The following is a 13,656-nucleotide window of genomic DNA, read 5'->3' on the forward strand; positions in this document are numbered from 1 at the left end:
TGTAGTGTGGCTTTAAATACATGACAATGGATTCCTAGAGAAGGAATTTAAAGAGACATTGCAGCAGATGTACTTGCTTTGATGAACAGTTTGACCGAAACTTCAGATGAATCCATCCCATAAGGGATAGGTCCCTCTTGAGGAGTAATTAAAAGGGATGCACCGATACTGTTTTCCGGTATCGAGTACAAGTACCGATATTTTTTTCTCCGGTACTCGCCGATACCAAATACCGATACCGGAAGTCCCATTATGGAAGCCAGGCGGTGTGTAATGACTCGCCACCTGGCTTCCTGATTAGCAGGGAAGCTGTCTCGTAGTGACAAGGAAGCATGGAGCCGGCTTTCTGGCCCATCAGGAAGCCGGGTGGAGAAAAACGCGTTGCCCGACTTCCTCATTGGCCGGAAGCCGGCTCCATGCTTCCACGTCATGAGGTGATTGGCCGGGAAGCCGGCTCTATGCTACCTTGTGACGAGTGAGCATGGAGTCCGGCTTCCCAGCCAATCAGGAAGCCTGGCAACAAGTAATGACTCACTGCCCGGCTTCCTGATCCCGGAATCCCAAGTGTCGGGCTAGGTATGGGAGCATTTGAACTCGCCAAAATACTTGGCATTGGCACCAATACTGATACCAGTATCGGTATCGGTGCATCCCTAGTAATTAATATTTGTAAACAACTGATTGTCATGAACAGCAACTGGAATGGGATTCAGGTTGAATCTGGTTTTGAGGCAAACCCAGCCCATTTTTAGACTTGCCAAACTATTTGTTCCATTTTCAGGCGTGTGGAGTTTTTTAATAAAAAAACTACTTGCCCATGGACTAAAGCGGGGGCCCAATCTACTTGTCCCTCATGACAATCTACTTGTTCCAATACAAAAAATAGTTTTAATCAAAACTGTACTTAACTGTGCTAAGAAGCGCTTCTCATTGATTAGCGTGGTCACCTGACCACACTGACCAACGAATGCTCGCAATATGTTAGCGAAATTAAAAATGAATAGCGCATAGGCTGAACTGGATAGCAGTACAGGGTTCAGATAGTACACCCATAATGATGGAGGGAAAGGACTGTTTGGCGAAAGGTAAGGGGGAGAGACGTGGCCAGATTTGAACGGTTAATTCCATTTTCCAAATTACCTGGAAAAGTGAACTTACCCTTAATGCACATTGGACGTGTAAGAGAGTTCTGCTGCCTGGCTACCACAATATGGCAAGCAGTGGAATAAGGGCAGCACTCAGCGCGCACATACACAATGTCTTACGCGAGTGTGTATGGAGGGAAAAAATGAAATTACCAGACCCATATTGGTCTATGTGCCATGCTCCTGTGTACATCAGATTATCTCTGATCCAGCTCTGGTCAAGCTAAGAAAGAAAGTGGGTGGAATTCAGCTTCAGCTCATGTACACAAGTGTTTCCAAAGGTGCTAATTACATCAGCTAAAAACTAGAGAACCGAACATATTGTTTATAAATTTGATGATCCTGAGTTAGTCAGATGAAGTATTACGTGCTCCAGAATTGTTTCTTCTTTGAAAGCATTTAGTGGCTTTGAGGGTTCTGAGAATTCTCAGTCAGTCTTTTTAAAATGTTCCATAAGAGGGATGTTGAATAATGAAATGCACATTGCAGAGAACAACGGTTTCTGTATGTTCTTTATTTGTCTTGAGCACCGACAAGGGAAATAGAATGCAAGAGGTCCCAGTGTCATGAATGAAATTATAATCTGCAGGCACTTTTACTTCAAGACCACCCATTGTTATCCCTCTTGGGGATGACACGTTATAGTCAGGCAGCTTAGTATAAGATCTCTGGCTCCCGCTATGTCGTTATCTTACTAACACAGCGAGACATTGTAAATGGCAGTGATGTGAAAAATAGAATGACACCTAGCAACCAATCAGTTTTTAATTTACTATTGTGAAATCACTAAACAATCATTTCTGACTAACTATTATGGGATTCTGCACTTTGCACCTCATCATTACCTTTTGTTTTCAAATATTGAAGTAACCTTAATGTGCAATAGTAAGTAGATAAAGATCCATAATATATGGTAGTTTAAAAACATATTTCCACTATACATATAATGCTGATATTGTATTGTTAGTCTTAGATAATCAGTAATTAAACTTTGGAAACAGCATCTCTTTAGTTCTGTTTGGGTTTGACTTTAATCTATGCTTGAACAGACACATTTAAAGTATCAATTGAGTCCAAAGCCAAACAGTCAAATCTTCTAATTGACATAGCCGTTGATTTCTTTAAGAGAGCATTTTAAAAAAATCACCTACAAATCCAAGAGAAAATTGGAGCGTTTATCGTTTGATAAAATTTATATTTAAAGTGTCTGTTTAAGCATAAATTAAAGTCAAACTGTAATGGTTTTGGGTCAGTTTTTAATTTTTAATTTAAGTCTATGTTTTTAAAATGTTTTTGTAAATATATATACAGTTTATATGGATGTACTGTATGTATATACAGTGAAATAATTGGATTCAGGTGTTTAGTGAAATGTCCTTGCTACTAAATATTCCACAGTCAACTGTTAGTGGGGATATAACAAAGTGGAAGCAACTGGAAACAACAGCAACTCAGCCACATAAACAATGCGGTAGGCCACATAAAATGACAGAGCGGGGTCAGTGCATGCTGAAGCGCACAGTGCGCAGAAGTCGCCAACTGTCTGCAGAGTCAATAACTACAGACCTCCAAACTCTGTGTGGCCTTCAGATTGGCACAACATCAGTGCGTAGAGAGCTTTGTGGAATGGGGTTCCATGGCCGAGCAGCTGCATCCAAGCTTTACATCACCAAGTGCAATGCAAAGCGTCGGATGCATTGCTATAAAGCACGCCGCCACTGGACTCTAGAGAAGTGGAGACATTTTCTCTGGAGTGACGAATCACGCTTCTCTGTCTGGCAATCCGATGGATGTGTCTGGGTTTGGCGGTTGCCAGGAGAAATGGTACCTTCCTAACTGCATTGTGCCAAGTGTAAAGTTTGGTGGAGGGGGGATTATGGTGTGGGGTTGTTTCAGGGGTTGGGCTTAGCCCCTTAGTTCCAGTGAAGGGAACTTTTAAGGCATCAGCATGCCAAGACATTTTGGACAATTTCATGCTCCCAACAGTGTAGGAACAGTTTGGAGATGGCCCCTTCCTGTTCCAACATGACTGTGCACCAGTGCACAAAGCAAGGTCCATAAGGACATGGATAAATATATATATACTTTAAAAAAAAGCTTTGTAAAGGAGCTAATATTAACTTGTCTGTATATCTGTGTAAAATATGAGTATGTAAAATATATGACATTTATGTAATTTGGCTGTTTAGTATATTTCTCTGCATGAGTTTCCATTCTTGGCAAAAGCTTGACAAAAATTACGATCATAAACTTAATAGTCTATTGTTTATAGTTATTGGGCAAGTAGTCAGTTGTGTGTTTGAAAAATATAATTCCTCATTATAAATAATTTAAGTGACCTACTTTTCTGTTAATCCTCTGAAACCTTTGCATGTAGTAAATCCATAATGTTGCTAAAATCTCTTTTATATAAACCAGCTTATAATATATTGTTTGTGACACTCAGTTTAGACATTAGTAATAGAAATTGCTTGATGCTATGATATCCTGGAAGCATAATGATAAACTTAATTTTTATTTCAGCTTAGAAATTATATAAACGATTTACATTAAAAAGTCTTATAAACTTTAAGGAGCTGTGTAAGCTTTTAAAATGTTATGTATAGTAAACAGATGTAGCGGCACAATAAATAAAGTGCCAAACGCTGGCACATCAGGTTTTAGATTAGGCAGCAAGAGACTGATTTTGTGTCTGCATGATTCTTCATTAAATTATCACAAAAATAGATCCCGAGCTATTTCATGGTCAATGTTCACCCTATACCCAGAATGAGCCCATCACCGGGTCAATGGGGCAGTGGGCCAAGCCCTGCTTGGTGGTGGGGCTTATGTACGCCTACTCTGGTGGCTTTCCTAGGTGCCTCCAACATAGTTAACTTGTACGATGAAAGGTGCAGACCAATTGCACAACTCTGTAATACCGCGGTCTGTATACTGTATGTATGTCTTATGTCCCTTGTCATTGTGTCTTCAATAAAAATTGTCTTTGTAAAACCTTAATAAAAATATTTTCTGTAAAATTAAATTATCACAAAAAAAGGAAATCTAATAGTGACTACCTATATTGCTTTATTCATTGCTGAAATGTCTATGTACCTGCATAGATTTTTACAGAACGGCAACGTTTTCATATTTTTGTGCGTTCCACCCGCACTCTGCAATGCTGACACAAGTCTAATGGGAAGCAGATGTTTTAAACAGCTCTACCTAGTATTTAAAAGCTCTGGAGGTTGCATTCTTGCCTCATTATGCAAGGAAATCAGTAAGTGGATAAGGAAATGAGAGGCAGAGCTTGTTCCTCTATGCAGATTTGATTATCCAGGCATGGTTTATGCCTGATCCAATGGCCTAGAGCATTTTCAAGTCCTTGCAGTAATGTTCTTGTTTTATAATTACTTGTGTGGCTCACAAAATAAATCATGTTACAAAAATAGCATTTATATACTGTACATTCTATAAATTAATTGCTGCGATTGTTTAAAGAAAACTTATAGCAAACGTTTTTATATTGTGTTAGATGAAGGAATATGTGGCCATTGTTCTATTTAAAGGAAACCTGCCATGAGACAGAAACAAGGGCTGCTGGCTGGCATGCTGACTAAATAACTTGAAATTTTTGACAGAAGTATGCAGATCAGAAATGTCAGTGAAATATCAGATCTCTTGATCAGCATACTTGTTCCAGGTCAGTGACTCAAAGTAGTCATGCAACAGGGTCAGCATGACAGCCAGGCAATTTGCATTTTCAAAGGGCGAGGTCTGCAATTCCAGCCTATATGTGTTTTTTTCATGACTGTTTTTCTTTATTTACCTCTACAATCGCAGTGTGAAGATCCAGAGCAATAAAGGTCCTTCTGTGATCTGTCTTCACTGCCTTTGTTTTCCCTATCTGTAACCTTTAGGCTCCATTCACACCTAGGTGGCACCTATTACGTGCGTTTTACGCATGTCTTTTTTCAGAGATGTTTGCAAGCGCTTTATGCACGTATATTAAGATGCTGTATATGTATATATAATGCTGTATATTAAAAAACGTGCAAAAAATATCGCAATGTGCATTTCAAGCATTTTCTTTTCAGTCAAATGGGACAAAACGTTCTGAAATCTGCCCCAAATTAGCTCATGTACTATTTCGAGTCAAAGGCGTATTTCTACTTGTGACAAAACTCACAGCTGTGAACGGGGGCCATAGAAATGAATGGGATACCTTGGGTGGAGCGTTTTGTTGTGCTGAATCAGCTGCCGCAATACACCTAGGTGTGAAAGGAGCCTTAGGCCCCATTCACACCTGTGTGTTATGTGAATGCGTGCCAAAGCACATGTTTTAATGCACGTTCACAGAAACGCAACAAAGCACTTAATGCGTTTGTGGTGCTATTAAATATTAATGGCACTCCAAACGCGGCCAGCAAGGCGTGCGTTTCTGCATGAAAACGTGCGCAAATGCGGAAGCAATAAATGTGGAACCCGTGTGGTGCAAAATACATTTGCCGCGTTTGTTGCACACATATGAACTCATTGAAATCAATAGCGATGTGCGGCAAATCCAGTACATAAACGTGCTAAAACATTTACGAGCGTGACGCACATTCCCTTCTAAAAAAATACTAGTAGACTCAGAATACTGGATTTCCAGAATCTTATATTTGCTCGGGTCAGTGACTCAGAAATTACTGAAGCTACTGGTTTGGCATAATTGGTATCTATCTATCTATCTATCTATCTATCTATCTATCTATCTATCTATCTATCTATCTATCTATCTCTCAGAATTTTGTAGATCCCCACCCCTTTATTGTTCTTCCCAAGACTCTAGATAAGAATGCAGGTCACAGACCAGACAGATGCAGGTTGCAGCTTCTATTACATTATTATATCTCATGGGGAGAATTGGTCACCTCTGCTCATCATAGTCTACTTTCTGAAGTACAGAGGGTCCGTAGATACCCCTCCTTGCACTGTAATGAAATCAGTAGACTTACAGATCTTTCCAGTTCTGGCTGCTGTACTGTCTTTTGAGGCCACTGTTGTTTAATATTTGTGTCTTCTGAGGTTCTATACTGTATGGCAGCATTACTCAACCTTTTTTCAGTCATGGCAACCCTAAAACGTATGCAAGATCTTGAGTCTAAAATATAAGGGTGCCCCCATGCAAAAACACATGAAAAAGTGAGGTTCCATCCTTTGCATCGAAGTCCTCCCTTCAAATCAAGAGTCCCCTTCACATCAAAGAGCCTCTTTCACATCAGGGTCCTTCTTTACATCAGTAGGCCATCTTCACATTAGAAGTCCCCTCCTTTTACATCAGAGTCCCCTCCACTTTTACATCAGAAGCTCCTCTTCACATAAAAAGCCCCCCTTCACATTAGAAGCACCATTTACATAAGGAGCCCCTCTCTCACATCAGAAACCTCCTTCATATCAAAGCCCACCTTTCATATTAGAATCCCTCCTTTGAAATCAGAGTTGCCCATTCATCAGAGTCCTACCATCACAAAATTGTGAGGCACCCCTGAGGAAGCCAGGAGGCACCTCAACATACCATGGCACCCTCGTTGAGAAAGGCTGCTATATGGCATACACTGTGGTATTTTTTGTAAGTAATAATGTATTTATTCTAAACATGTTATTGCTGCATTATTTCTGTGTGACTAAAATTACTCTGAAGTTTATTTTTCAAAACATTTTCAGTATACACAAGCCCTTAAAGGAAAACGAATGCCTTCATTATTTTTTAGAGCATACATGTGAATGTGAACAGCATGATATAAATCAATCTAGCAATATGTGTTAATGTATCAAAATGCTAGCTGTGTATAATTTTTAATTATATATGTGCCTGGGGACAGCCATGTTTGCTTATTACATCTGAAGATTCTGTTTCCTGCTTTGTATTGCTACACAGTGGTTGTTCTTCTTAACATCTTCACAGAATGCAAAACTATAGATTTGCTTGTCACCTGAAGCTCATGCACTCTCTCTGCAGCTGATACTTAAAATTACACTAAACTCAGAAGTTAAATCTTAAAAATGCATTCAAGTACCCTAACTATTAACAGCGCTGTCCCTTCTTTGTGTATTACTTGTCTGCAGATCCTCAAATCATCTCTGAATTGGTGCTGACACAGTCATAGCTTCTGGAGGGTGACTACTTTTGTTCCCCATGATCCCTGTGTGTGTTATAAAGTAGCCACCACTCCAAGCTCGCTCCTGTGATGGACTACAATCTCAATACAAATTAGTGAACTAAACATGAGATTGTAGTCCATCACGGGAGCTAGCTTGGAGTGTAACACATACAGGGATCATGGGGTCACAAAAGTAGCCATCCTCCAGAAGGAAGGACAGTGTCGGCATGAATTCAGAGATGATTTGAGGATCTACAGTCAAGTGATACACAAATAAGGGACAGCATTGTTAATAGTTAAGGTACTTGACGGCATTTTTAAGATTTAACTCCTGAGTTTAGTGTCACTTTAACTTTATTTAAAGTAGAATTAAAGGCAAAACTGTATTTTCATTTTGGATAGAGTAGGGGAGGGTTATACCCCCTGTAAGTTTTCTTTGCCATCTTTGTCTGATTGGGGAGATTTGCCTTCACTTCCTGTCTGATAGACACAACAGGAAGTGAGAGGTAATCCCTCCAAAGTAGGGAAGCATAATTGGTATCTATCTATCTATCTATCTATCTATCTATCTATCTATCTATCTATCTATCTATCTATCTATCTCTCAGAATTTTGTAGATCCCCACCCCTTTATTGTTCTTCCCAAGACTCTAGATAAGAATGCAGGTCACAGACCAGACAGATGCAGGTTGCAGCTTCTATTACATTATTATATCTCATGGGGAGAATTGGTCACCTCTGCTCATCATAGTCTACTTTCTGAAGTACAGAGGGTCCGTAGATACCCCTCCTTGCACTGTAATGAAATCAGTAGACTTACAGATCTTTCCAGTTCTGGCTGCTGTACTGTCTTTTGAGGCCACTGTTGTTTAATATTTGTGTCTTCTGAGGTTCTATACTGTATGGCAGCATTACTCAACCTTTTTTCAGTCATGGCAACCCTAAAACGTATGCAAGATCTTGAGTCTAAAATATAAGGGTGCCCCCATGCAAAAACACATGAAAAAGTGAGGTTCCATCCTTTGCATCGAAGTCCTCCCTTCAAATCAAGAGTCCCCTTCACATCAAAGAGCCTCTTTCACATCAGGGTCCTTCTTTACATCAGTAGGCCATCTTCACATTAGAAGTCCCCTCCTTTTACATCAGAGTCCCCTCCACTTTTACATCAGAAGCTCCTCTTCACATAAAAAGCCCCCCTTCACATTAGAAGCACCATTTACATAAGGAGCCCCTCTCTCACATCAGAAACCTCCTTCATATCAAAGCCCACCTTTCATATTAGAATCCCTCCTTTGAAATCAGAGTTGCCCATTCATCAGAGTCCTACCATCACAAAATTGTGAGGCACCCCTGAGGAAGCCAGGAGGCACCTCAACATACCATGGCACCCTCGTTGAGAAAGGCTGCTATATGGCATACACTGTGGTATTTTTTGTAAGTAATAATGTATTTATTCTAAACATGTTATTGCTGCATTATTTCTGTGTGACTAAAATTACTCTGAAGTTTATTTTTCAAAACATTTTCAGTATACACAAGCCCTTAAAGGAAAACGAATGCCTTCATTATTTTTTAGAGCATACATGTGAATGTGAACAGCATGATATAAATCAATCTAGCAATATGTGTTAATGTATCAAAATGCTAGCTGTGTATAATTTTTAATTATATATGTGCCTGGGGACAGCCATGTTTGCTTATTACATCTGAAGATTCTGTTTCCTGCTTTGTATTGCTACACAGTGGTTGTTCTTCTTAACATCTTCACAGAATGCAAAACTATAGATTTGCTTGTCACCTGAAGCTCATGCACTCTCTCTGCAGCTGATACTTAAAATTACACTAAACTCAGAAGTTAAATCTTAAAAATGCATTCAAGTACCCTAACTATTAACAGCGCTGTCCCTTCTTTGTGTATTACTTGTCTGCAGATCCTCAAATCATCTCTGAATTGGTGCTGACACAGTCATAGCTTCTGGAGGGTGACTACTTTTGTTCCCCATGATCCCTGTGTGTGTTATAAAGTAGCCACCACTCCAAGCTCGCTCCTGTGATGGACTACAATCTCAATACAAATTAGTGAACTAAACATGAGATTGTAGTCCATCACGGGAGCTAGCTTGGAGTGTAACACATACAGGGATCATGGGGTCACAAAAGTAGCCATCCTCCAGAAGGAAGGACAGTGTCGGCATGAATTCAGAGATGATTTGAGGATCTACAGTCAAGTGATACACAAATAAGGGACAGCATTGTTAATAGTTAAGGTACTTGACGGCATTTTTAAGATTTAACTCCTGAGTTTAGTGTCACTTTAACTTTATTTAAAGTAGAATTAAAGGCAAAACTGTATTTTCATTTTGGATAGAGTAGGGGAGGGTTATACCCCCTGTAAGTTTTCTTTGCCATCTTTGTCTGATTGGGGAGATTTGCCTTCACTTCCTGTCTGATAGACACAACAGGAAGTGAGAGGTAATCCCTCCAAAGTAGGGAAAATCCCTGGTGGTCATTGTGACGTACGCCAGCCCTAAATCCACTGTACGTCAATAACACGTGACTATACAGAGTTCTGAACCGAGCGTGGCGTCACAAGGATGTGGCAATACCACTCTCAGCCTCACCCTGCACAGAGATTTCCCAGCTCGCGGGACACAACCTCAGGCCAACATACTGAGATGGTCACCATAGTTGGTTAACTCCGCAGTTAACCCTTTACCCACCAAATGTTCGCTGCCACCACATGTTTCTTTAACGGAAACACGGACCGTGCCCAGCACGCGTTGTGACCATATAAAACACTTAAACAATGCCTATGATAATGCCTGTCCTCTCAGAAAAGAATATGACAGGATTCACTATACAGTAGCGCTATTTACAGAGGCAAGGATACTTTAAGTTCTTATTTAGAGAGTAGAAATAAGCTTAACGATTTTAAAGATCGTCCTTTAATGAAAGAAACGGTGCAGAAAATATACAGAAAAAATATATTAATAAAAAGAGACAAAATATATATACAACAGTAAAATAAAGGGGAATAAAAGGTGGATACTTAACAGTCCTGTTTTTAGGAGTTCTGACAGAGTCCAGAATTGAATAAGCAAAAGAAGGGTCTGAAGGGCTCTCCTTCAAGCAAGCTTTCAGCAGATGATGTCCAGATATGAAAGGGTAACTCTTCTGCGATGTTAAGAGTTTCTGATGTTGCTGGAGTTCCTTTCTTGATGTTTCAAAACAAGAGCCTTTCTAGCTACCTCGGCAGCATCCTGTTGTCCACACTCTAGGGGGTGACATGGAGCCGGCCCCTAGGGCAGGGCTGGGGAGGGACGAGCCTTTATTTTACAATATCAATGTCCAATTCCAAATTATGAAATGGAGCTGATATTGTAACTCAGGTTTACAACTTGTGGGTGAATGCTGGGTCACCTGGGTCATTTAACTCTACCAGACCTGCTTGTGTTTATCAACTTGTCCACTGGTAACAGATGAGTGCCTGCTTGCATGCTTTAAATTAGGGACAACTATAAAAGGTTTAGAGGGTTATCTGGGACTCTCACTAGTGCTGGGGCAATAAAGATCACAGGTCAGATAAGCAGATCTCTGTTCTTGGAATGTGGAGGGGCCTGGCAAATGACTAAATAAAGGCCTGCATTTGCTCTGAACTGGGGGACAAGAGAATGCTATATTTAAAGGAGAACTATGGGGTTAAGGCTTTCCCCATAGTTCTCCTTAGGGTAACGGGAGGAAACAAACTAGCATCCTCACGTAACCCTAAGGAGAACTATGGGGAAGCTAGAACTATGAGATGAGTGCTTTTCACTCACCTCATAGTTCTCCTTTAATATTAATAGACTCAAACCCCATTATCGTCACAGTCATCAGGGTCACCAGAACTAGTATCTCCATTGGAGGATTTCCCATCTATTCCTGTACTGATGACAACCCACAATTTGGGATTTTCTTTCACTTTGATAAAGTGATAAATGGTCACCAGGACAAATAGAGATTGGAAATCACCCTAACCAGGACACAGATATCCAAAAGTAAAAAACATGTTTTGGCTTCAATCTTCAGGGAGTGGCTGCAGAAAAATACAAGCCACTTTCTAGTGTCTAATTTGCAAATCTTTATATTTCACACAATAATAAAAATATTAAAATATGTGCTCTGTGAAAATACATATATAGTTTGCCTTTTGTTTTATTGACAAGCAAACGCTATCTTGTCCTCTATTTTCTGGGAATATTATAATGTAGAAATAATAGAGGCTTTGTCCTGTGTTTTTGTTTCTGCTTCCTCTGCATTTTAGAACCACATGAAACAAAGTACAGCTAATACGATAAATATTATGAATAGATGTGGCATTAACATCCCTGTGCTTTGTACAGGAAAATAAAAAACAGGGTGATGTATCATCCCATTATACAATAAGTGTTCCAATTTAATTGCACTAAAGGCATTCATTGGGGATTTGTATATGCATGTTGATAAACAGTTTTATTATAACTGATGTATTGCTTCTTACTTGGTCTGCAGACAAAAGGGAAATATTTAACAAAATTAACAAATGTGAACTGGGATATGACATATCAGCAGTCAGTTGGTGTTAAATCCATTAGGGATTAGAATAAAAGTAAAGCTGGTAATTTATGTATAATGAATTTATAATGAAAAATCCTAGATCTGAAAAATAGGTAATACAAGTTATAAAAATGTGGGCTTTATTTTTCTTATACAACTGATTGGGCAGGGATAGGTTATATGTTCAACAATGGAGCATCTTACATGTGTAGAGTATATCATACATTTGTTTGATTTTTTTAAAAATTCTTACAATCAATATAAATGACAATATTTTCATGTCCTTTTATCTTTTAGAAAAAGTCACTCTAAGAGAATCAACAGGATGCTTTCGAATGAATCTTTGCACAGTCCAGTGTTCAACCGTTCCATCTCTGAGACATCCATGGACAACTCATCAATGGAGGATTTCTGGTGTGAACTTGAAAATATTAAAGAGAACAGTGAAGACGTGCTTGATGACAGCCTGGCAATGGATGTGAAGCCTGTGGATGGTAAGTGGCATGGAGACTCAGCATATGGCCACTAGAACACTCTAGTAAATATTATGAATGTAGCTAGGAAGTTTGAACATTTCTTAATAAACTGGCTTATTCAGTCAGCCAATGCAAACAATGTGCAAAGTGCATTAACCCATAACAAACAATTGCATTTAGGTTTACTGAAGTCAGATCAGTTGAGGGATTTTTCTACTGTTTGTTGTAGGGTTTTTGTTTCACATTTGTTTGTTTTTTTCCTCTTTTTTTTGCATTGCTTTAATGTATAGTATAAGCCCAGAAAAATAAAAAGTCTATTCATAAAGGGCAAGTGCAAATAAACATATTTGATATTGTACTGAACACTTTTTAAACTTTAATAGATTACTTGGTTTTGTAGGTGATCCACACTGTTAATACTTCCACTGTTTGCAACAAAAATGCATTTTTTGATTCTAAGGATTCTAGGGTTCTTGATAAAGATGTAAAAAGGTGTTATTCTTAGGTTAATGGAAATGTGTGCCTACTTTCTATTCCATAGCTGGGACATTATAAGTCATTAATTCAATATTATGTTTTACCTGGAAGTGTTGCTGTTTGAAGAAAACTGAAATCTCTTTTCTTAGTCATAGTTGGGGGCACCATCAGGACAGTCAATTCAGTAGTTCTATGGGGGACCTTGGCATAAATCTGTCAGAACGGGCACCAGCAATTACACCCCTGTCATTGCAGGGAAATAGAGGTTGCTGTCAGGGACAGACTGGAGAAGCAGGTCACAGAAACTGTTAAGACAGGGGAAAGTCTTTAGGTATCAAGCTAAATAAACGGTCTATAGCTTTGTTTTGTAATTTTAAGGCCACAATCTCATAACTCTGCAACTCGTTCTTTCCTTTAGATTGCCCAATTCTAATGTCAGAAACCTTGTATCTGAAATGCCATTTTGAAATACAATAAAATGTGTTTAAGGGGTTGTCCACACCATATCCAAGAACAGATCTGGATGTGTTTCTGCATATGTGTTACTGCGTGTTTTTGATACGTTTTCGATGCGTTTCAGTGCATTTTTCTATTTTTTTTAATTGGTTTTGCTTGGGTTTCAGCATGTTCCAGTGTGTTCTGGTGCATTTACATGCGTTTCATGCGTTTTTAAGAAGATCAGGCACTGAATGCAATACTGAGAACTACTTAGGGGTCTATTCACAAAGCTGCCGAGGGCAGCCGAGTGAATGACCGATCAGAAGTGAAGTGAGCCGAACACTGTTCGGCTATTCACTTCAGGCTGGTACGGCTGATTTCAGCCGTACATCGGCTGAAATCAGCCGTACATCGGCT

The 13,656-nt window shown here is 39.3% G+C and overlaps 1 protein-coding gene across 1 annotated transcript in view; it reads left to right on the top strand.

Annotated features, from left to right (window-relative positions):
• ARHGAP28 (Rho GTPase activating protein 28) overlaps positions 1-13,656 on the top strand; it is a 118,101-nt gene that overhangs the window by 64,932 nt on the left and 39,513 nt on the right. The window contains exon 2 of the mRNA XM_018553969.1: positions 12,146-12,342. Coding sequence (XP_018409471.1) covers positions 12,146-12,342 — 197 coding nt within the window. The remainder of the gene's footprint in view (positions 1-12,145; positions 12,343-13,656) is intronic.

The sequence above is a fragment of the Nanorana parkeri genome, unplaced genomic scaffold (assembly GCF_000935625.1).
Source record: "Nanorana parkeri isolate BGI_ZX_2015 unplaced genomic scaffold, ASM93562v1 scaffold7, whole genome shotgun sequence".
Taxonomy (NCBI): domain Eukaryota; kingdom Metazoa; phylum Chordata; class Amphibia; order Anura; family Dicroglossidae; genus Nanorana; species Nanorana parkeri.